The sequence below is a fragment of the Hetaerina americana genome, unplaced genomic scaffold (genome assembly GCF_022747635.1).
Source record: "Hetaerina americana unplaced genomic scaffold, ioHetAmer1.1.p SCAF_7, whole genome shotgun sequence".
Classification (NCBI taxonomy): domain Eukaryota; kingdom Metazoa; phylum Arthropoda; class Insecta; order Odonata; family Calopterygidae; genus Hetaerina; species Hetaerina americana.
In genome coordinates this window covers 72,166,383-72,190,427 of record NW_027287316.1, presented here as the reverse complement: position 1 = coordinate 72,190,427, position 24,045 = coordinate 72,166,383, and the positions used below count along the sequence as shown (strand labels likewise).

At 38.3% G+C, this 24,045-nt stretch overlaps 1 protein-coding gene across 2 annotated transcripts; it reads right to left on the bottom strand.

Annotated features, from left to right (window-relative positions):
• Window positions 1–19,509: 19,509 nt before the first annotated feature.
• On the bottom strand, window positions 19,510–23,410 carry LOC139696690 (YTH domain-containing protein 1-like). Of its 2 annotated transcripts, none has more exons than XM_071595523.1 (2): window positions 23,290–23,410; window positions 19,510–22,994 (listed from the first exon to the last, which is right to left on the bottom strand). In XM_071595523.1, exon 2 carries the CDS (start codon window positions 22,932–22,934, stop codon window positions 21,450–21,452), a length of 1,485 nt encoding a protein of 494 aa, XP_071451624.1. In that variant the 5' UTR covers window positions 22,935–22,994; window positions 23,290–23,410; the 3' UTR covers window positions 19,510–21,449. The 2 variants fall into 2 exon arrangements, with proteins under 2 accessions (XP_071451624.1, XP_071451625.1); XM_071595524.1 differs by having other exon boundaries at window positions 19,510–22,989.
• Between the last annotated feature and the right edge of the window lie 635 nt (window positions 23,411–24,045).

The following is a 24,045-nucleotide window of genomic DNA, read 5'->3' as shown; positions in this document are numbered from 1 at the left end:
AATCCTGGTTGTGGAGTCCAAGCCTCAGGAAGTGATTCAATGAAGTTGAGAGACAAATATTCTGGCCATAGAAGTACCTCTTTCAATAGTGACTCAATTGAAATTCCAGATTCACATGGCTCTCTAACTTTCCTGAGGAAGAGGAAATCGGTACTTCCAATTAGTTCCAATGCTTTTGCTGATGTACTTAAGTGTGAAGTCGTACCAGATCAACCTGGTTTTCATGATGCTGAAGATGCCCAAAACATTTTGGCACAGAGAGACGACTCGATTCAAAGTGAGGCACCTGATATTGTCCCCATTCAATGTCCAGTTAATGCAAAAGAAATGGAGTCCGCTGCTGGCAGGGAAGTTTCACCGAAGAGGGACAATTCACACAGTGCGAGGGAGGATAATAATCAATCTCTTGATGAGGTAGTCTCTCTGGGCGTAGATGAAATTAACAGGCTGACCTCTCGCCGAAAGAAAAAGGTTAAAAAATTTAGTCTCTCAGTTAATTCCAATGAATTTTCTGAGGTATTGGAAAGTGATATAATGTCCGATGCTTCCAATTCTCTTTCACTCAGCACCTCTCACCAGGAAGATGAAAAAGGTAGAAAGATGTCCCAATCAAAGGATAAAGTGCAAGTGAGGGTGAATAAAAAAAAACGAGTGACAATGGATGATGGCCAATCTCTGGATGAGATCAGTCTCCTGTCAGATATTGATACAAGCCACGCAAGTCCATTACTTGGCCTGAAAAGAAAAAAGAAGAGGCATTTGCACACTGATTTAAATATTTTAATAGATGGAGTTAGTGACCATAGTCAATCTATTCATTCAAGTGATGAAAGGTATTCCTCAGAGAAAAATTCATTGGTGTGTATTGGTGAAAATCTAAAACCTTCTGATTGGGATGGGCAAACTGAAACAATGAAGGAGGTTGGCAAAAATGCAGAGATAATGTTTGATGCTGCATATTCTCTTACACTTAGCACCTCCCATAGAGAAGATAACAAGGAAGGCAAAAAGATGGCAGGATCAATGGAAGATAAGATGCCATTGAGGAAGAGTAAAGAAAAACAAGTTAAACATGATGAAAGCCAATCTCTGGATGAGATCAGTATTGTGTCTGATATTGATACAACCAATGTAAGTCCATTACTGGGATTGAAAATTAAAAAGAAAAATCGTTTGGCAAGTTCCAAAGCCAGAATAAATGAAGAAGTGGGAAATAAAGAAAAGTTAGGTGAGGATGTGACCTCAGATTCAAAATCCATCAAATTCAGTTCATCCAAAAGTATTATGAATGTTGAGTCTGAGTCGGTTATTGAAGACAACAGCAGTGTTAAACAGAATGTACCCATTTTTAGAAGAAATAGGGGGAAGAAAACTGTGATACCTGAAAACACAAGTGTGTTTGCTGGTGCTTTAGGGTCTGATTTAGAATCTGACTGCAGCAGTTTAGTGAATTCTCATGAAGCTGTGGAAGGAATGAGAAAAGATTCCGCCTGTGAACTGGTAGAGAAATGCAATGGAACTGCCCCATTGGAAAATAAGTCACATGAAGAGGATATAGTTGCTGTAATTCATAAAGATGATATTAGAAAAAGTGTGGCAAGTCCAACTGTCAGAGATAATGATGCAGTTGGAAAGCAAGAAGAGCTTAGTGAAGATGCATCATCAGATTCTAAATCCATCAAATTGAGTTTTTCCAAGAGCACTGTGAATGTTGAGTCCGTGTCGGTCAGTGGAGACAACAGCAGTGGCCAGCAGAATGGACCCTTTTTGAGAAGGAATAGGGGGAAGAAGACTGTGATGCCCGTCAACACAAGTGTTTTTGCTGGTGCTTTAGGGTCTGATATAGAATCTGACTGCAGCAATGTAGTGAGTTCTCATGAAGCTGTAGAAGGAGTGAGGAAAGATTCGTCCTGTGAGTTGGTAGAGAAAAGCAATGGAACTGCTCCGATGCTGGATAGGATGGCAATGGAAAATGAGCCACTTGAAGGTCATTCAGGAACTCACAGTAATGAAGATGATGATGAAGTTAGAAAGCAAGAAAAGCTTGTTGAGGATTTGACATCAGATTCAAAATCCATGAAGATGAGTTATTCCAAGAGCACTGTGAATGTGGAGTCTCAGTCAGGTAGTGGAGACAACAGCAGTGACCAGCTGAATGCACCCTTTTTGAGAAGGAATAAGGGGAAGAAGTCTGTGATGCCTGTCAACACAAGTGTGTTTGCTGGTGCTTTAGGGTCTGATATAGAATCTGACTGCAGCAATGTAGTGAGTTCTCATGAAGCTGTAGAAGGAGTGAGGAAAGATTTGTCCTGCGAGTTGGTAGAGAAAAGCAATGGAACTGCTCCGATGCTGGATAGGATGGCAATGGAAAATGAGCCACATGAAAGTCGTACAGTATCTAATGTTAATAAAGATAATTGTAGAAAAGGTGGGGTAAGTCCAACTGTCGCAGAAAATGATGAAGTTGGAAAGCAAGGAAAGCTTAGAGAAGATGCATCATCAGATTCTAAATTTATCAAATTGAGTTTTTCCAAGAGCACTGTGAATATTCAGTCTGACTTAGTTAGTGGAGACAACAGCAGTGACCAGCAGAATGGACCGTTTTTCAGAAGGAATAGGGGGAAGAAGTCTGTGATGCCTGTCAACACAAGTGTGTTTGCTGGTGTTTTAGGGTCTGATATAGAATCTGACTGCAGCAATGTAGTGACTTCTCATGAAGCTGTAGGAGTGAGGAAAGATTCATCCCATGAACTGGTAGATAAATGCAATTTATCTAATAATGCTCCATTGCTGGATAGGATGGCAATGGAAAATGAGCCACATGATAGTCGTACACTAACTCACAGTGATAAAGATAATTGCAAAAAAGATGGCATAAGTCCGACTGTCAAAGAAAATGATGAAGTTGGAAAGCAGGAAAAGCTTGTTGAGGATGTGACATCAGATTCTAAATCCATCAAGTTGAGTTTTTCCAAGAGCACTGTGAATGTAGAGTCTGGGTCAGTCAGTGGAGATAACAGCAGTGGCCAGCAGAATGGACCCTTTTTGAGAAGGAATAGGGGGAAGAAGACTGTGATGCCCGTCAACACAAGTGTTTTTGCTGGTGCTTTAGGGTCTGATGTAGAATCTGACTGCAGCAATGTAATGAATTCTCATGAAACTATAGAAGGAGTGAGGAAAGATTCATCCCGTGAACTGGTAGATAAATGCAATGGAAATGCTCCATTGCAGGATAGGATGGCAACAGAAAATGAGCCACATGAAAGTCATACAGTAACTCACAGTAATAAAGACAATTGTAGAAAAGGTGGCGTAAGTCCAACTGTCATAGATAATGATGAAGGTGGAAAGCAAGAAAAGCTTGTTAAGGATTTGACATCAGATTCAAAATCCATCAAGTTGAGTAATTCCAAGAGCACTGTGAATGTGGAGTCTGAGTCAGTCAGTGGAGACAACAGTAGTGGCCAGCAGAATGCACCCTTTTTGAGAAGGAATAGGGGGAAGAAGACTGTGATGCCCGTCAACACAAGTGTTTTTGCTGGTGCTTTAGGGTCTGATGTAGAATCTGACTGCAGCAATGTAATGAATTCTCATGAAACTATAGGAGTGAGGAAAGATTCATCCCGTGAACTGGTAGATAAATGCAATGGAAATGCTCCATTGCAGGATAGGATGGCAACGGAAAATGAGCCACATGAAAGTCATACAGTAACTCACAGTAATAAAGACAATTGTAGAAAAGGTGGCGTAAGTCCAACTGTCATAGATAATGATGAAGGTGGAAAGCAAGAAAAGCTTGTTAAGGATTTGACATCAGATTCAAAATCCATCAAGTTGAGTAATTCCAAGAGCACTGTGAATGTGGAGTCTGAGTCAGTCAGTGGAGACAACAGTAGTGGCCAGCAGAATGCACCCTTTTTGAGAAGGAATAGGGGGAAGAAGACTGTGATGCCCGTCAACACAAGTGTTTTTGCTGGTGCCTTAGGGTCTGATGTAGAATCTGACTGCAGCAATGTAGTGAGTTCTCATGAAGCTGTAGAAGGAATGGGAAAGGATTCATCCCGTGAGCTGGTAGATAAATGCAATGGAAATGCTCCATTGCTGGATAGGATGGCAATGGAAAATGAGCCACATGAAAGTCATACAGTAACTCACAGTAATAAAGACAATTGTAGAAAAGGTGGTGTAAGTCCAACTGTCATAGATAATGATGAAGGTGGAAAGCAAGAAAAGCTTGTTGAGGATTTGACATCAGATTCAAAATCCATGAAGTTGAGTAATTCCAAGAGCACTGTGAATGTGGAGTCTCAGTCAGTCAGTGTAGACAACAGCAGTGGCCAGCAGAATGGACCGTTTTTGAGAAGGAATAGGGGGAAGAAGACTGTGATGCCCGTCAACACAAGTGTTTTTGCTGGTGCCTTAGGGTCTGATGTAGACTCTGACTGCAGCAATGTAGTGAGTTCTCATGAAGCTGTAGAAGGAGTGAGGAAAGATTTGTCCTGTGAGTTGGTAGAGATAAGCAATGGAACTGCTCCGATGCTGGATAGGATGGCAATGGAAAATGAGCCAAATGAACGTCTTACAGTATCTCACAGTAATAAAGATAATTTTAGAAAAGGTGGGGTAATTCCAACTGTTAAAGATAATGATGAAGTTGGAAAGCGAGAAAAACTTAGTGAAGATGCTTCATCAGATTCTAAATCTATCAAATTTAGTTTTTCCAAGAGCACTGTGAATGTTGAGTCCGAGTCAGTTGGTGGAGGCAACAGCAGTGACCAGCAGAATGGACCGTTTTTGAGAAGGAATAGGGGGAAGAAGCCCGTCAACACAAGTGTTTTTGCTGGTGTTTTAGGTTCTATTGTAGAAGCTCATAGCAGTATAAGCACTGATGCTTCTAAAGTTGCGTTGGGGAGTAGTCAGGATGTTGTAAAAAATATTTCCATTGTTCAAACTGCCTTAGAACTGGATGGAATAATGAAAAATGAAGTCTCATCCAAAAGTCATGTGGACAGAGTCAATAGTGCCTCGTTAAGTTGTGCCTTGGGTGGAGTAAAACCAATTCCTACAGAAGTGGAGAAAAATGTGATTTCGCTGCCTGGGGAAAACGGAGCAGCAATAGCTTTAGTGTCAAAAGAAAGAGTTGAAAAAAGTGAGTCCCTAATAGTTGGTGGTAATGATGAGAGCCCGCCAGTTGATGGGAAGGCCTGCACTGAAAATCCAAGTTTACCAATTTTTCAGAGAATTAGGAGAAAGAGATTTCCATTGCCTGCCAATTCTGATGTTTTTGCTGGGGTTTTGGGGACTGACCTGGAATCTGACAGCAGTATTGCAGCTTCTGCTTCAGAATCTGTGGTAGTTGAAAATGAGGATGACTCCTTATTGCCGGAGGGTGTCATTTGTAATTGGAAGTCAGATGATGGCTATTTTGAAAGTACACGAGGTTTTATTGTCACTGATACCAAATCGCCATTCTCAAGAATAAACAAAGACTTTGGGGATTTGAGTTGTATTTTGAAAGAAACTGCCTCTGAGAAAAAGTCTTTGGAAGTAGAAGATGTTGATGGAGGACCTAAGAAAGATAACCAAACCCCTCAGTCTTCACCAATACAATCGAAGGAAGCCAGCATTCTCATTAATAATGAACTACCAGTGGTATCATCTGTCCCAGGCTCTTCGGTCATTCCAGATTCAGTCCCATCTGCATTACTTGAGAAAAATAAGACTGTGGCAACTCCTGTCGTAAGTGTTTTACCAAGCACTCACAAGGAAATTCAATCATCTGAGCAATTGTCCACCTCCGAAGGTGTTAAGTGTGTGAGGGATCCTATTGCAACTTCCACCATTGCACATCTACAGCAGAAAGGTGCAAATTCCAAAGGTGAATTATTACTGCAGGCATCTGAAGTGGTTAATTTACAAAAGCAGGTATCAACTATAAAAAATGTGATGAGTAAGACTAATCAAGCCATTCAACCTACCCCTACCATGCCCAGTCCGCAAAACAAAGTATTGTCTTCAGCTGAACAGCCACCATTACCTCAGACATCTGAAGAAATTCAATCACCCAAGCAGACATTCAGTGAAAATAAAGTGAATATAGCCAGTGAAGCTGTTCAACCATCTTTCACTGTTGTGTCAACCGAAGAAAAGGTAGATTTATCTCCCATTGATGAGCCATTGCCTAAGCCAAATGAGGACATTAATTTACCCAAGTCAGCATCAACTATTGGCAATTCAAGGAGGGATAGTACTGATACTAAAGCTGTTCAACCTTCCCCTGTTGTATCAAGTCCAGAAAAGGAAGTTTTCCCTTGTGAGGAACTGTTACCTAAGCAACCTGAAGTTCATTTACCCAAGGATTCATCCAAAATTAGAAATTTGAGGAGAGGGGGCAAAACTTTTACAGCCATTCCAGTACCCATTGCTTCGAAGAGAGCCAGAAAAGGAAGAGTAATTACTGGTAATGAGATGCCATCCCAGCCTCATGCAAAAGGAACAAAATTGTCATCTGATTCATTATCTCCAGTTAAGATAAAATTATCTGATATTGATTCAAAGGCCAATATTGTTTCAAGTGTCAATCCTGTACTCCCTTCTGAAAGAGAACACCCTATCTCTTTGGAAAGTGACACTACTGTCAAGAAAACTTTGCCAACTTCAAAAAGCCCACCCCTTGTCCAAGGAACTTCTGTGGTTCATGGCTCCCCATCAATAGTATCTGATAATAAATTATCTCCAGATAATTGTGCTGAGGACCATCAATTGCTAGCAGCGCATGATGCGACATTTGTAAAAGCTTCCTCAGTATTTACCAAGGAAAAGAACTGTAGCAACGATGTAATATTTACAATACAAGACTGGGAAAGTGAACCTGAAGTTCCAATTCTGTCATCTGCATGCAGCATCAACAATTTAACATTTATCAAATCAAGTTCGGCATTTGATCACATCACATCAGCAATCTCAGCTTCTGGATGTGGTCCTGTGAACAAATCGGTAGTTCCTCTTGAGGAAATGAAGAGCATCATGTCATCATATGAAGCCATCGAAGATGAACTAGCAGCCTTGAGCTCAATATCTCAGGAAATAGTTGCTGTTCCACAAGTTTTTGACAAGAGTGAAATTACTGACATGGTCTCAGAAAAATTACCAAATGACGATAACTCTCAACCTATTATCTCATCACCTGGAATAGGAACTTCAGTGAAAGATCATTCACTTCTAATGGTTAGCTTAAATTCAATAAAATCAAATTCTTTAAATGAGCAGGTCACTCAAACTTCTCCTTCTCAGTTAAAGATGACATTCCAGGTAGTGTCTCCTGCTTGTCCAGTTTCACAGTCAAATGCACAAGATGTGCCTCCCCATCAAATTATTGACCAAATTCCAGGAGAGTCATTTGTTCAAATAGAAACTGAACAGCAATCAAAAATATCTCATCAAGCTATAGAAGTTTCACAAGTACAGGAGAAGCCAGATGACGTAATTTTTGTGGAAACATTCACAGAAGACAAAGCAGCATCACAAATCTCACAGAAAATGCTTGGGAAATCTATATTAATCATTAATGACATGCCTACAGCAAATGCTGCTGTTGCTGGAGTTCCAAAAGCACCAGACAATGCGTCTCAACCTGAAATAAAAATGTTAGAAGTTAGCCAATCAATAGAAGGTGATGGTGGGACTGATGTGGTATCTATTGCTGATGCTAAAGCTGAATGTTTGCATCCAGTTTTGCAAGAAGAGTCAAATAATTCTGGGTTGAAATGCTCTCCCTTGCAGCATGCTCCCAAAATAATTCAAGAGGCATCCATGCTTGGAAATAATACACTGAGTGAGCAAGAGGCAAAACCTATGGAATCAGAAAGAAATCAGTCAAATGTTGACACCGAAACCCCTGAATATGAGGTGACAAACAATGAGAAACCAGAAGTAATCTTGCCCACTGATAGTTTCCCTTCAGCTGTTACTTCTGCTCATCTAATATCACATCGGGAAATCACATTAAATACCCATTCCCTCGTCAATGATAATGTTGATCAATTGCCTCAAATTGAAATGAATTCGGGTGCTAACTCTCTCATGAAGTACAGCATTGAAAATAAGTCAGAGTATCTCTCCACGAGAATAAAAATAGTTGAAAATGTTTCCAGTGTTGTTGGCAGATTAACTTCAACGAATGATCCCGTTAGACCAAGAAGCTCTCCTTCCAGCAAAGCAAACTTCAAATATTCCAGCCAAACTCTTGATTCAGAGTTGTTAATGCTTAGTCCTCTGAATTTAAAACTCATCTCGTCTGAGTCATCTGGTGTGTTAACGTCCTCTTCAGCAATTATCAGTGGCCAGTTCACAGACACTGAATTTTCTGGGAATCCTGAAGTTCAGACAACCTCCAAATGTGAAGACTCAATGAACTTGCATCGTACCCAAGATTTGACTGCACCACAAAATTCTCTAAATTCAGGGCCAATATCTTGTTCGAAAAATTCAAAAGGATCACCTAGATGTGACAAATCAGCCACTGATTTAAACATTTCTACCAAGGATTTGACCCCTACACTAAATATTCAATCATCTGGGTTAGTTTTCAATGCAGAGTTATCTAGCAAGGACAGTACAGCCTCGCATATTGTGCCACAAGCATGTACATCCAGTATGCGGGAAGCTCTGATAGACTCCATGGAGGCAAACCAATTTTGGATCACTTCACATAGCGAAAAGTCAAGAATGGTGACATCTTGTGGAGAGGGGTCACTGACGCATCCATATGAAAAGCTTATTGCAAATAGCACAGGTTCAACACCTACTCCACAAGTATCAGGGCCAATTCCTAGTGTGGGAGCATCAGGAAAGCCTCGCAGCAGAGAAGAATCCATGCCAGCCACAAGAGGAAGTTCGTTGCTATATTCGGTTGAAAATATATCAGCAAAATCTCATAAAATAGAAAATTTGACTTTAGCTAGAGCAAGAACATTATGGTTCCCCTCTCATGATGAAAAATCAGATCAATCATGCAGTTATCGATCTAAAGAAGAAAGCACTGAGTCAACCCCGAAAGGTATGAGAGAAGCTGATAATTCGAATTCTTCTGCTGCAGAGGACGATGTTGTCAAGATTGTTGACAATGTTCTGAAAAAACTTGATGATGCTTGTGCCAGGCAGACACGGCGAGAATTGGAGCAGGCTGAGTCAACCTTTAAACGGTTTGCCGCTTTGGTAAGTCTTTTTCAATATCTTGAACTTAGAAATAATATTAATTATAATTTAACATCAGAGCAATAATGAGCATTATAATTAATTCAATAATTAGTTATAATGTTCATAATCAAAGGTTACTAGCTAGAGGATTGTTTTGCAGCAGATTTCCAAATTATCCTGTTATCTGCCAATCTCCTCATTCTTTCATAGCTTCTTGCTCTGAAGTCCTTTATTATTCTGGAGTGCCTTTTCCTAGTCTTAGCTGGAAAACAATTTGTCTACTTTTACTGCAAGGTTTTATCTTGTTATTTATCTTGATTAACTTGAGATTGTACTTTTACCTCACCTTATCCATATTGGGTAGTAGTATTGCCAAGTCTTCTCTCTTTGTTTGCAAATCACAGCATACTCAAACCTTGCACTGCATATTCATGCACAGAGAGAGAATAAATGTCTCTCACTTATTGGAGATATGTGTAGATGATTCTGATCAGAAGAAACTCATGTTTTATTGGTGTTTAATATTACAATTAATTGTAATGATTTTAAGTAACTTTCAGGATCTCCCTGATTATTCTGCAGTGAGGGATGATTGAGAACTTGTAATTTTTCATGTACTTACTCATTGGTTATACTTTTATTTGAATCATTGCTAATTGAAATGTTTACTTTAAACTCTGCTTTGATATCTGTATGTATTTTGGTCTTGTAATCAATTGTTTGAAAAATACAAAAGAAACAATTCAAGGTGAAATAAAAATTTGGATTCCACGAGAATGATTTCTTGCAATGCAATAAAATTTCATTTTTTCCCCGAATAGTTGACATCTTCCGGCACAAATTCTTTTTCAAGACGTGGTGGTATTTGGGTAGAACTTAGGCTAGGAAAGGCTAGGGGATCATGATGGTTATTGGGTGTGGGTTCTGGGGAGGAGAGGGTAGGGGAATCAGGGTTGATGGTAAGTGGGTGGGTGGAAGCAAGGAAACATTTTATGGTGGGCTTAGAAGGAGAGTTCAAATTCCTTCATTTGTACCCACAATCCACCCAGAAATCCCCACACAGCAACCCCCTTCAGGTTGCACCGTGCTCATATCCCTTATTTCCACACCTGCACACTTGTCTCCAACCTACCTCCCCTCCCTCTCCCAATCGCCCAACCCTTCCCTTGCCTGAGTTGCATCCCTTGTTCCGTGAAAACGGTATCTGACAGTGTCACTCATGAGATGAAACTGGTTGTATGTAAATGAATTATTTTCATGTAATCCATAACTTTGAGTCCTTGACTGTTGATGAAAGAAATGTATAAAGCAAAGTCACTTTTTATCTCAGCACATCTTGGTGAATGTACTTTGTATCACCAAACCACCTCCTGCATTTAGTATGTACATTGTACATAAGTATGTGTTTTCCAAAAGGATAGCTTTCAAACTTTACATTATGATTATTTATTTTTCATTGTTTCTTCCAACATGAAACTCATTTTTCAATCCATGCAAAACTAGTCTGACTAGTTAAAGTTGTCTCTGCAGTCTAGATGTATATCTAAATTACTTTACTTCAACAATGTACCTGGTAAAATTTTGACCCCTCTAAATTTTATCAATATTATTTTTAAAGTGCGCTTTTACCAATCCTAGCCAGTTCTCAATTGTACTCATTACATTTAATGATGGATTGACTTTAAAAACAAGCAGAATTTAATAGAAGTGCTTGTTCATTTTTCATTAGTATCAATATGGACATAAAAGTTGTAAGTTCCTTCACTTGGCAACTGGACCGGCTGATATACTTTTTGTCAGAGTTGTTGATTAAAACTTTGTTAGGTTATCTATGTTTCATATTGATTTCTTTCCTTTATAAAATTTCAAGATTATGTGGTTGTCGACTCTTCTCCATTCATATAAGAATTTCTCTGGAAATATAAACTGTCTTTGGCTTAACTTTATGCACATAAATAATTTATTAATTAATGAAATTATGAATTACACATAAAATACACGTTCACTCTTGAACTGATTTTAAATGGATACTTACCCCCCAATTCCAATCTTCTGTGCTATTTTCAAGGTGTTCCTAGAGTTTTCTGCAATCTCACATGCACAATAAAGAATAAAAGAAGGTAGGGGTTAGTTGGGAGGATTTGGGATGGAATTTGGGAAAAGGAGATAGGTAGTAGGGAGATGAGGCAGGATAAAAGGTACAATCTGGAGAAGAAAATGGCAAATGACTTCAAGAACTGTGGGGGAAGGAAAGGATTGTCGCCAATTTTTCCTCTCTCCATTCCTCTCATGTGGTAATCATCAACATTGCTACTGTTGGTTCAAGATTGTGTGAATCAATTTATTCTCACTGTAATTATGAATATACTGTGTATAGTCACCGTTCATGTTTATCATTGACAACCAGTCAGTTGAATTGTCCAACTGTAATTCCATCAGGGCACATGACCATCTAAAGGTGGTCTGATACTGATAGCCAATTCTTCTTACTATTATTATCAGTGTTGCCTATGCAATTCCAATTATTTTCAGCATTCTCCCTTGCCCTATAAATTTCATTAACGTATATAATTTTGCTGCCACATGGTAAACAATATTTGCTTGCTTATTGTTCCAGTTGCCTTCAGAAGTCAGCCCAGATAAGAGGAGAAAGCTGAAGAGTTGTGCTCGAGATCAGGTACCCACTTCACGCAAAAGACAAGTCCCTAAAGAGCCAGCAGAGAAACGACGACGGCTTCCAGCATGGTGTTCAAAAACACTGAAGAAGATGCTGGTTGAGGCCATGGAGGAGAGGGAAATGACTTACCTTGCTCAGGAAGAATTTCTCTTTGATTTTGCTGACATAGTGAAACAAGTAATGAAGAGTAAAGATCCTGAAGAGGTTAAAGACGGTGTGATAAGTGTACAGAAACTACTATTTGATTTAAAAATTGTTTGGAATCTATCTGATTTCTTTCAATTTGTTCGAAACTACTTGCCCCGTGAATTTCGTTGTCGCAGCATTCCTTGTTCAGGGTGGGATGATCCCCTCTATGCAACGTGGGTAGATGCTTCTGATTTGAATAAACCTTTGTTTTAGGAGTATTTATTGTTATAATTGGTATTGTCCAGTTTTGAGTACCTGTCAGGATTTCTTAGATTGTTTTGTATTGTGAGACATTTAAGAATTATTTTTTTACAAACCTGCACACTTAAGCTTTTTTGTTTATATCATTGCTGATTGAAATATTGTATTCAGCTTTTATATCTGCATAAGTTAAGGAATTTCAATCAAATAAATGTTTGAATATTATGAAAGAATTGTGTATATTATAAAGTAATGTTTTAAAAGTATTGTTTCAAACCTTTTGTTTCGCTCAAACATACATATTATGTTTGTATTCGATTTTTGTTTTAAAAGATAAAAATGTTCAGTTCTACTGTAATTTTAAGTACTTTTGTTGTTTTTCCTTCCTAGAACTAACTTTACATCTCATGTAAAATTGGTTTGAAGTTTGGAATTCTCTTTTTTCCATACTATTGCTTCTCAAAATTTATTTGCCTTGCCAAAACATTTTTCAAAAATTTGATCCCACTCAATTGTATCAATATTATTGTTAAGTGTGCCCTTTTACCTTTCCCAGCCAGTTTTGAATTGTCTCCAAACATTTAATGATCTGTTAGTTTTTAAAATACGCCTCTTTTAATGGAAGTACATGTGTGTGCTTTTTTTATTGGTACCTGTATGGCAATAGAGATACATTGCCTTGCTTAGCAGCAGGTTAATCTTGTATTTTTTGTCATTTTAGTTTATTAATTATGAATGTTTGTTGAGAGTTGACTTCAGTGTTTCATATTAATTTCTTTTGTAATTTTTGAGTGGATTTTAAGCTCCTCAATTTTCTTGTAATTTCCATGCATATCATATCATGTAACAACCTTGTAAATAAGCCTTCTTGAAGCCATAAATGTGGCCTTATTCTGTGAATATTGTATTGATTACATAAACTTTGTGATGCATTCTTATACATATGATTTTATTTCAGTTGATATCAGCCTAATATCTGCTGGATTACAAACCCTTCCCTAATCTCCAATTAACACATAGGCAATCTTAAAAGAACCATAATTGTGAAATAACTAATCTCTGCGATTAGTTTCCCGGAGAGCAGAGATTATTGAAGAGTTGCAAAACAAAATATAAAGGAGGATGTAAAAGTCACACGAGGTGGTAGTTCTGAATAGGAAAAATGCGGAGGAGAGTAATGAATATAGAGACTACAAGTGATAGCATCTCATTATTAGAGCTTATCAGCTCCCTTTCTCCTTCTCAACTGACTGCCTTCCCGCGACAAAGAACAATCTCCATGGTGCCAGTTGGGTTTACACCACTCGAACACAACACCCTTTCCCTCCCTGACCCTATCTTTCTTCCCAAGTTATTAAAAATACCTTATTCAAACAATGCCCGTCGAAAAAGCACCAGACCTTGAATTTTCCAGGGCACCATAGTGAAGCTAGTGTGGCACCACTGAGATCAGTGGAAGGGGATAGCATAACGTGGATGCTTGAATATTTTTTCCACCTTCAAGTGAGCCAGTCACCGCCTGCTGACCTACGGCATGCTGGAAAATTCAAGGTTGGTTCCATTTTTGACAGGCTTTGCATTTTTAACTTAACACATGATTATGTGGCTGAGTAGTTATGAGGATCATTTTACTGTCAAAAAGAAAAAGTGGAAAATAATGTCAGTCTTTACGAATTCTCTTGAACAATAATTCCATTAAACGAAGAGGGTGTCAACTGCAATGCGACAATTTCAGAGCGTAAAAATCCAGGTAAGGCAAATGATTTTTACACTGAAATTGTTGCATTGTAATGCACATTTAGCAGATGACTCTGTTATGTGTAATTATCATGGCATCTTCCACAGTTTCTTGGAAAAGGTGTTAACTATTGGCTATGAGTTTGTAAGATGACAATCCTATGGCCAATTTTAATTTTTTGTGGACCTCTATACCAAAATATCAGCATTGAGCTCCACAAATAATCAATATTGACTATAGGACTGCCACCTTACAAACTAACTCCATTGGTTTTATCATGATTACAAGATGGTAGTAGATATGAGGGTAATTTGAAAAGTTCTCGAAATGGAACAGAAATAAACTTCAGCGAAACTTTTTTTATTTTTCAATGTAGTCTCCGTATACACTAATGCAGTTGGTCCAGCGATGTTCCAATTTCTTGATCCCATCTGGAAAATTGGAGTCCTTCAGGCCTACAAAATACCCATCTACTTCGGCTGTTAGTCCTTTGTTTGAAGAGAATCTCTGTGCACCGTAGACAATTTTGAGCTTGGGGATGAGATGGAAATTTGATAGACTCAAATGAGGTGGGTGTGGTGACAATTAGTATCTTAGTTCACGTATTTTTGCCAATGCAAGGACACTAGTGTGTGGGCGTTCATGCATGTCTTGATGAAAGATCCTTCCTTACTAAATCTGGCCTTTTTTCGTCTATCTTTTGCTTTTGTTGGTCCAGGAGGTTAGTGTAGTATTTTCCAGTAAATGTTTGACCAGTGGGAAGATAATCTATCAGCAGAATCCCTTTTGCACCCAATAAAACTGAAGCCATCACCTTTCCAGTAGACCATATAGCCGTTGCTTTCTTTGGTGGTGGTGAATCAGCATGTTTCCTCTGTCTTGAACTGTTTTGTCTCAGGGGTAAAGCAGTGGACCCAAGTTCCATCTGTGGTCACAGACCAGTGCAGAAAATCTTGCTGGTTGCTCTTAAAATGGGTCTAACATTATTTGGAAATTTCCATTCTGATACGTTTGTGATCCTGCATTAAGAGTCATGGCACCCATCTAGCAGATAATTTCCTCATATCCGATTCCACTGTCCAAATGTGATATGCCTATTCAGGTGACACCAAAACAGCATTAGCGATTTCTTGCACTTTCATTCAGCAATTATACATAACCATTTTATGCACTTTTGCAATAACTTCTGGGGTAGTGGCACATTTTGGTCTACCAATACACGGATCATCATCTAAGCTGTCCCAACCAAACTTAAAACTCGTTTGTCCACCTGGAAACAGTTGAATATGAAGGAGCAGAGTCCCCTTGAGTATTCTGAAAGTCAGTATGTATTTCCTTTGCTTTTATAACTTTCTTTAAACCATAAACACAGTAGTCAACCCTAAGGTCAGTTTGGTAGGTCACACCCAGTATTAAGCCCAACAGCAAGTGAAATTCACACATTAGGGTAGGGAAGCCAGTTCCTTTCCCTGTACCGGCTAAGGTTTCCCAGGACGATCTGGTACCCGAAAAATCACAACACTTGGGTGTAGCCCGGGCCCGCCAGTAAGTAGTCCAACACTCTACCCCTGGACTACCACGACCCTAATAACTTTCTTCACAAAGTATTAAATCACTGCTCAATTCTTAATTTTTTCCATCTTCACAAATCACTGCACAGGAACAACATAGAGAGGCATCCGCACCACATCTCTGCCAAGAGCACTGACGCATTAAGTGTTTACTCATAAAGGATTTCCTATTATTTTGTGGGCAACTTGCATTAGTGCACACATTTGGTGGTGACTCCAAGAACATTTCAAACTACCCTCATATAAAAGCAGTTCTGCCAAATCTAGTAGCAGTGCAGTTGTACATACTATGAAGTAGTCATAGGAAGATTGAATCCATTAAATGAAGTACATAAGTAAATGCAAGTATTCCTGGAAGAAATTATTGATTAGGGATTGGAGTGCAGTAGCAGGTGAAGGGATAGATGAGAGTGGAGTGTTTTAATATCAGGTTTTGAAACAAGGAATGATAATGCGTAGAAAGGGGTATAACGTTTTGTTTTTATTTTGCCAACTTATTTCAAAAACTAAAAGGAGGAACTGTGGGGCATAACAGCTTACCGAAGACAATAGCAAAAGATAACTGAGAGGAAGGTCAAGGATGAACCATAAGAGTCAGGTACAAAGAGCTATGAGGGATTGCATATTGGCCTACCAATTAAAATAACTTTTTGATAGGCTTAGTGATCTACTTTACCCGTTTAATACTGCCAAACAAGAGACTAAATACCCTAAAACCACATATAGTACACCGATTTTTAATGCCATATACTTTAAACCTTCAGCCACTCCACCCTAATGGCTTGTGGCACAAAGCCCTCTGCAGTGCTTCCAATTGGTGGTCACCAGGGTAAAATACAGAAACCAATATTATGAAAGCAAGAATCAGAACTACCAGTTCAAAAGCGTTTAAAAGAAAATAAATTAATTTTCAACTAGGTAGGCACATTGTTAAGATACCACAAAGGTGTTGTTGATTTTTTTGAAAAGAGATTTTTATAGACAACCCAATACATAGTAAGGGATCAAAATCAAGAAAAATGCTCCTTATTCTGCCTTTTACTAGAAATAGGACACCTAAACAAGCAAGGGGTATTTCTTGGAATAAGACTGTAATTAATGACATACTAAATGAATTCCTCCAAAATTGACAATGATTACAAAAAATGGCCTGCTGGGATCTCATAAGCTGTCCAGAAAAAAATTATTTGGAGATAGTAGAAAATGAATATGGATCATGAAAACTTCTCCTAAGTTTTCCTTGGGGCATTTCAGCCAAATTTCCATTTTCCCCAAAAATGTTTTCTTTATTGTTTCATTTATTTATACAACATGCATCATTAGATTCCCTGATCTATGTACAGAGTGGCAGCTGAAACATCCAAATCACCCTAAACAAAAGGTGAAAACGTCTAAAGTTGTACATCACTTATCACCTAAGAAAGTTATCAACTGGCAGCAGTTAAGCTAGGATTTCCACCAAAGGCAACAGGGATATGATATGCATGATGCTAAAAATATTAAATTTATTACCTTTGATTTAATGCAGTCATTGGACAGTGTCATCCATCAAAATTTGCATTGATCAAGAAAAAAATTAATCGCATATTTATTTATTTAACGACTTTATCGGGGCAAAATTGAGACTCCTCAGTCCCTTCTTCCAACTAACCCCTGTACATTATATTTATGACAATCACAAACACCCAAGCCCTAGGTGAAGGAAAACTCACCTAGGTGGGAATCGAACCTGCGACCTGTAGGCTGGCAGGCGAGGACGTTACCCTGCCGCCACCACGGCCAAGAGGGGATTTCATCCCAATTGGCTGCATCCCCGAGAACAGTTGAAAATTTAAAAAAAGTTCACTAGGTCAACCACCTAATAACAGAAATGCTTACCTTTAATGCTGCAACTGTACTTTGTAGTTACAGAGAAATATTCATGCACTTCTTAACATCAGTTACTGAAAGTGCATTAATTAGATGAATGCCATCTTGGTAACCAGTAAACTTACCATTGAAATGCATCCATCTTCGCCCAGCAGTTTTCCAAACTCAATATTGCTTTAACACTCCATGCTACTTTTCCCAGCAAAATAATTTTTGGGTCTCACACCAAGAGGGGAAGTCATACCACAACTGACTTAAAAAATACATAAGCACACTGCCTGGAAGTAAATATGCATAGTCATGCACCTTATTTAATTTCTACCTGTGCCTAAATCAATTAACCAATGCTTTACAAATATGTAGGTGGGAATGGAAGGCAAAAGCAATCACTACCTATCAAACTTGAGTCATGATGATATCTAAAGTTGACACATTAAACTAATTGGTTTTCCCACCCTCAGTATTATCTTGTTTGATATTTGAGAGAAACAAAAATGTAAGAAAACTTCATTGATTGCAGCCAAGTTATTTGAGAATTTTGATAAATATTTTATGATGCCTGCCAAATTTGCAAACATTTCTTGATTTCCTAGGGCAAATGTTCTCTTATCTATGCTGTATGGTTTGAAAATGTATGTTAGTGCAGTAAAAATTTGTAAAAAAATTCATTAGAAAAAAATTTTACAGCCAAAATATTTCACCAAGTTTGTTCAACATGTTAATTTAAAACAAAGCGTTTAATTAAGAACTAAGTAAATCATGATTATTAATCACATAAATACCACTCGTTTGTACAATGAACACATTAATTACTCAACCTTTTCAAGTTTAATAAATTTCATGACCTCTAGAATTGGCAGACACTTAGAATCAACATTGTGGAACATCTGCATTGTCAGCCTTAAGATTCATAAAATATAATGGGAACCGTTGCACAAAAAATAAGATGAACTAAGATGGAAAAACATACTTCCCCGTCAGGCCTTCATGCCAGGTGAATGGGAAATATTCCACAAAACATGCATTATCAAAGAAGCATCATTAATCAAAGAAGATGATTGGCTTTTCCACATTTAATAGTTTTAATACCTAATAATATTTACTGTTTTAATACTTAATAGTTATAACAGTATTTAAACTATTTTATGAGGAAAAACCAAGTGCATTCTTTCATCATGAAGGATTTCCATGTTACCCCTGAAACTGTGCTATGGATTATTTTCATCCCAAAAACATTCCCCACTTTTGCATGTTGTCATTGCATATGCATGAACAAAACTGGAAGTTTTTTCCTATTGAATACCTGTACGGATGATATTTACCTCAAATATTAAAATCGTGTTGATCATATTCTTTCTCATGGATGGCAATATTTTAATGGTAAAAATAATAACTTCTTCAAGAATTACCAAGTGGATTACCATAATTTTATGCATAATGACATATCTTTTGTATCAAAAGCATTGCATTCTAGGAAAGATTCAGATATTTGATGGCTGAATAATTTTCTACTCAAAAAATACTGCATTTATTATGTACTTTGTTCTGAAAAAATACTTAAATTACTCTAATTGGGACAATTAATAATAACTGACAAGATTCTCTTGAATTACATTCCTTATGACTTAAAATATAAATCCAAACACTAAAATTAAAACTATGCTTCACCAAATTTGTGTTTGAAATAGAAATATTAACATGCAACGTGAGAATTCTCTGACGGGACCATGTACATGGATAAGTATTTATCTATATATTCTTTTCAAAGCTTTATCCCAAGGACACTATACTAAATCCTAAATATTACTTAGCCCCTGGCTCCAGATAAGAAACAAAACTCAAACATAAGGACGCGTAATAAAGAGACTTTTTAACCTGAGACTGAATTCCTGTTAAGCATATGCCATGGGAGATAAAATGGTTTTCCTGAGGTAGGATTTTTTTTAGTGCCTCATTTATGAAGGTAGAGCATCAGTTGATAAGAAGAGGAAGCTAGACTTCTGCAAATGTGTCTTACACTAAATTTATGAATTCATAAGTATTTTATAATTAACTTTTCCAGTGAGGCATTTTAAATATTTTTAATCCACCAAAAGTTATTTACATATGCACAACATGTAAACATTTGGATTAAGTGAATTTTACACAATAGCAACCGCTGAAAAATTAGCTCATATGGCACAACCAGCTCCAGTTGTATCACACATGTAGTCATTGTGTAAACTTCAAGTCTAATCCAAGTTTCAAGCAAATATTTTTCTGCAGCATTTTCTTCAGGCAGTAAAACTTCTTCACATACATAAGTAACATGGTTAATAATAGGAATACTTTCATCACTATCAAACTTAAGCATTTTTTCCTTAGCCTTCAATCGAAATAACATTAGCAGCTCAAAGATACCTGCAAAGCCAATATCATCAAAGATGAAATGAAAATTTTCTCCATTATCAAATTGTTACAAATGAGTGAAGGCACATGGGATGTGAGAAAATTCTCTGATGACGACACAGATAGCACATGTATCACAAAGTTGGAAGTAACTTGTAGAAAGAGGAAGGCTCTAAAAGCACATCCTATTGACTCCAGATGCTCATGAAGGAAATTACTTCGAAGTACGGACTCGAAATCATCAGGGTAAAAGTAAACATGGTTCAATAACAAAGTTATTTTGAACACCCTACATTAGAGCAAAACGATCAACAGATGAACAGTGATTCGCGATTTCAGTAGTGGGGAAAGTTCTTCAAACACTTAGCTGAACCAACAAGCACATGAAAACATAGCCTTAAACAACCATCAAAGGTTAGATATGACATTTCTCCATATATGCACAGAGTATAAAACAATTAACTCAGGAGATTACTTCTTAATTACTCCAGTTGAAAATATAAGCAGCTAAGTAATTTCATCCACTGCTATCATGTTAAACATTTATACATTTCATTACAGAAAGGTTGACACTAGATTTAACTACCACAAACAGAACCCTTTTTTTTCCAAGAGCATTTCCACCATCAGTATACTGAGTAAATAATGTGCTGGTATCAACTCTCTCTTCATTCGCATAATAATAATAGGATGTCTCAATATATATTTATTAAAAAGCAAAATGGTTTTCAATTCCAATTTATCATCATAATTTGAAACAAAAGAAACAACTTTCACATTTGCATACATTTCTGTAATCAGAATGACAAAATAAAGTACATTATGGTATTGTTAAAAAAAAAGGGCACCAACTAGTATGCACGAATTTGTTTGCAAATCAAACAAAGAGCACAAGAGTTCTACAAGAAATATGAAAAAATTAAATTTTCATTTCAATATACATCACACATGTTGGTACTCATACATGATTTAAAATATCACAATCAACGTACAAAATTTATCATTTTTACCACACACACTCACTCTTAATTCTTTCCTTTCGCTCCAGAATCCAATGGAGGGTTGAGCAGAAACCCTCTTATCTCCAGTACCATACACAATGAAAACAAGTATAAATCAAAATATTGGAAGCGACATGCATTTTGTCAAATAGGTATACATTCACAACCTTTGATACCTAACAAAAAGAACTAAACTTCATACGTTTTATTCCATAATAAGACCACTGCACCAATCTTGAAAAAAATCATCAACTGCTTATTTTTTTTGTGAAACAAAGACTCAAAATGTTGCACCTTTCCCATAAAAAGGAAGATGTTGACATGAATGTCAATTTATCCAGGAGAAGCACTCTGAAAATCATTTTTACAGGGCTTCCACCACTAAAAATAGGTTTTCCACACACAAACAATCGAGTGCTTGGAATCACTGAAAATGCAAGATAATCAAATCTCCCTTCAAACCGTCATACTGCACAAGGAACAGACAAATACTTGATTCTGGCCGAATGAGAATGGCCCAATTTCTTTCCTACCCTGACAATCAGTGCTGTGGGCACCGCTGGACTGCAGTGCACATTCCCAATCCCCTTGCTCCGCAAAATGACACCAAGGCCAAGTCAACGCCTATCCCGGTACCTCATCTCCCTTCCACGCTCCCTCCTCTCACTCGTCCTCCACAAGAACTCATCCACCGAGCGGTCGTAAGATCGTTTGTCGGAGGATCGCGAGGAGGAGTGGTATTCGGGCAGAGGAGGCAAGGTGTCGTAGTACCTCACTGGAGGCGGCGGTGGGGGCGGCATGGTGTCGTACGGAGGTGGTGGGGGCGGAGGTGGGGGCCCTCCCTGACCCACGTAAAGGTGCGGCATAGGAGGAGGGGGAGGGAGGTATGGTACTCCCCCAAGATGGTGATGGTGGTGGTGATGAGACCGAGAATGATGGTGGTGAAGACTGCGGACGTAGTCTGCCAAATAAGATGACCCACCTCCTCCACTGTTATAAGGGCGATCCCTGGAGGAACTGGGCGGGGAATTGCCGTCTTCGTACCAAGGAGAATACCTATCCCTACGATGTGGTCTCTTGAACACGCGTCCACGGGCTACAGAATAATGTTTCCCTGAGCGGCTGTCGCCATCGTCCCCACCACGCCAGCGGAAGCGCCAGCTATGATGTCTCTGATGGTGGCGCCCGGATGAAGGAGGGGGGTCGGCTCCATGGCGACGCCTAGGGGCACGGCTCACCTTTGATGCTTCCTTGGACCTCCTGAGAATGGGGGTCATCTCGATTCCGTCATCAGCTGGGAAAAGGCGACATAGCTCCTCCGCAACCCTGGGTTCTATCTCCTGCCCATCTCTCCCAATCTTTACTGGTTTACCCTCGTTCCAAGGGTTGTAGAGGTGTAGTGTGGTTGCAAAGGGTAACTCCTTCCTCGAGACCCAATCTACTCGAAAGACACCGCCAAGAGCTTTTGCAGATAGTCCCGGAGGGAGCACCCACGAAATGGGAGGTACATCCCTCCGAGACTCACTACCGAGTCTGGCAAACCCCGCGAATTTTCCACTCTCTTTGACTGAAAATACTAGCATAACATTACGGGATTCACGATATGCTTGATTTAGCTTAGCTTCGTTCTGTGGGGGTGTCGACCACACCCCCTTTGCTTTGGACAATGTGACATTTTCCGCATTGTTGCTCTTAATAACAAAGAATCGAGCGTCGCGGAAAAGATAGTTAAGCTTAGTCGCGTAATCATAGGACTTACTCTTCTCACGAGAAGACTCACTGCGTTTGGGCGGCGGGGGCGTTGGAGCTACCGGAGACGGAGGCGATGGACTTTTACGCACCTCACCTCTTACAGACCTTGTCCGCCTGTGCTTGACGTCTTCTCTGCTGTCCTTGTCGTCATCCGAAGAATCCGAACTGGCGGAACTAATGCTAGGTTGGCTGGACTCACTGTCAGATTTTGCGGATGAAGATGACGTTACCTCACTACATGTCTCATATTCAACCATGTCTTCAATCTTCAACTCGTCTCCAAGCTCATCTCCAAAACTGAGGTTCAAATTATCAGCTTCTGCACTTACTTCAACGTCCCCGTCTTCCATGTTGAATATTTTATCGCTTGCTTTAGGGATGTAATAGCTTACACCAAGCCTTGAACTGCACTTTTAAAAGAAAAAAATAAAAATGTAAGCAAATAAGTCTACTTCTACGACTCTCATAAGAGCTACAACTTTTTAGATTGACCAAAATATCGCCAACCAACACTAAAAACTAAAGCAAAAAAACATACTCTATTAGTTTCCCTTATCTTACGCGGAAGTCCATATAATAATAATTGAGTCATAACCTGACTTCCAATCGCTGCAAACGACAGTTACATTTTGTTTCACAATAAAAGCTCCACCGCTAACACAAGAACTAAAGACGATATTGCCTTTCGTTTATTGAGAAACTTACCGATTAAAAGTTTCTATCCCCTTTACTGAAAACCATCTTTGTGGTTATTTATATGAAGAATGATAGTTTTCAAGGTTTAATTCGGTAAAATAACTAAGAAACAATATTTCCTCGTCACAAACCAAAAACAATTCCTTGTAGCGTGACAGCATTCATCTGTTTAGTTCCAATTTCTACCCATTGAGCCCATATTAGCGTTGCTGTCGCAGATATGTGCATTTTTAATTCCCGCGAATTTCGACAATTTTATTTTGGAAGCTCACGAAGAAAATTATGCCGAAGCCTCGGAAGAAAATATCCATTGTTGCAACGAATTAAACAGTTATATTTTTTAACTCAAGATATTTTATCAGCAAAATATTTATTTCAAGAGATTTTGCCTACACATTGTGACCAACTTTTAATTCATTTGATGTAGTTAATTTTTATCTTGGACGCTTTTTTCTTTCTTGAATCTTTCTGAGGAATTAAAAAATTATTATGCGATTATAATATTTATAGATATGACATTTATATAGAAATTTTCAATAGGTTATTACCCCGATTTAAAAATGAAGTTTTATTTCAAATTTCTAGCTAAATGAGTGAAAAGTATGCTTTTTTAAATTTTAATCCACTGGGTGAACCGAATGATTTTAATCTTGATCAGCCCCTAGCGTGAATCCTTTATACAAAAAAATATTTTAATGTAATACACTTTTATTTTTTATTATTTTCTGGATCAAGAGCGACTGCGAACATTCTGGAACATTTTTA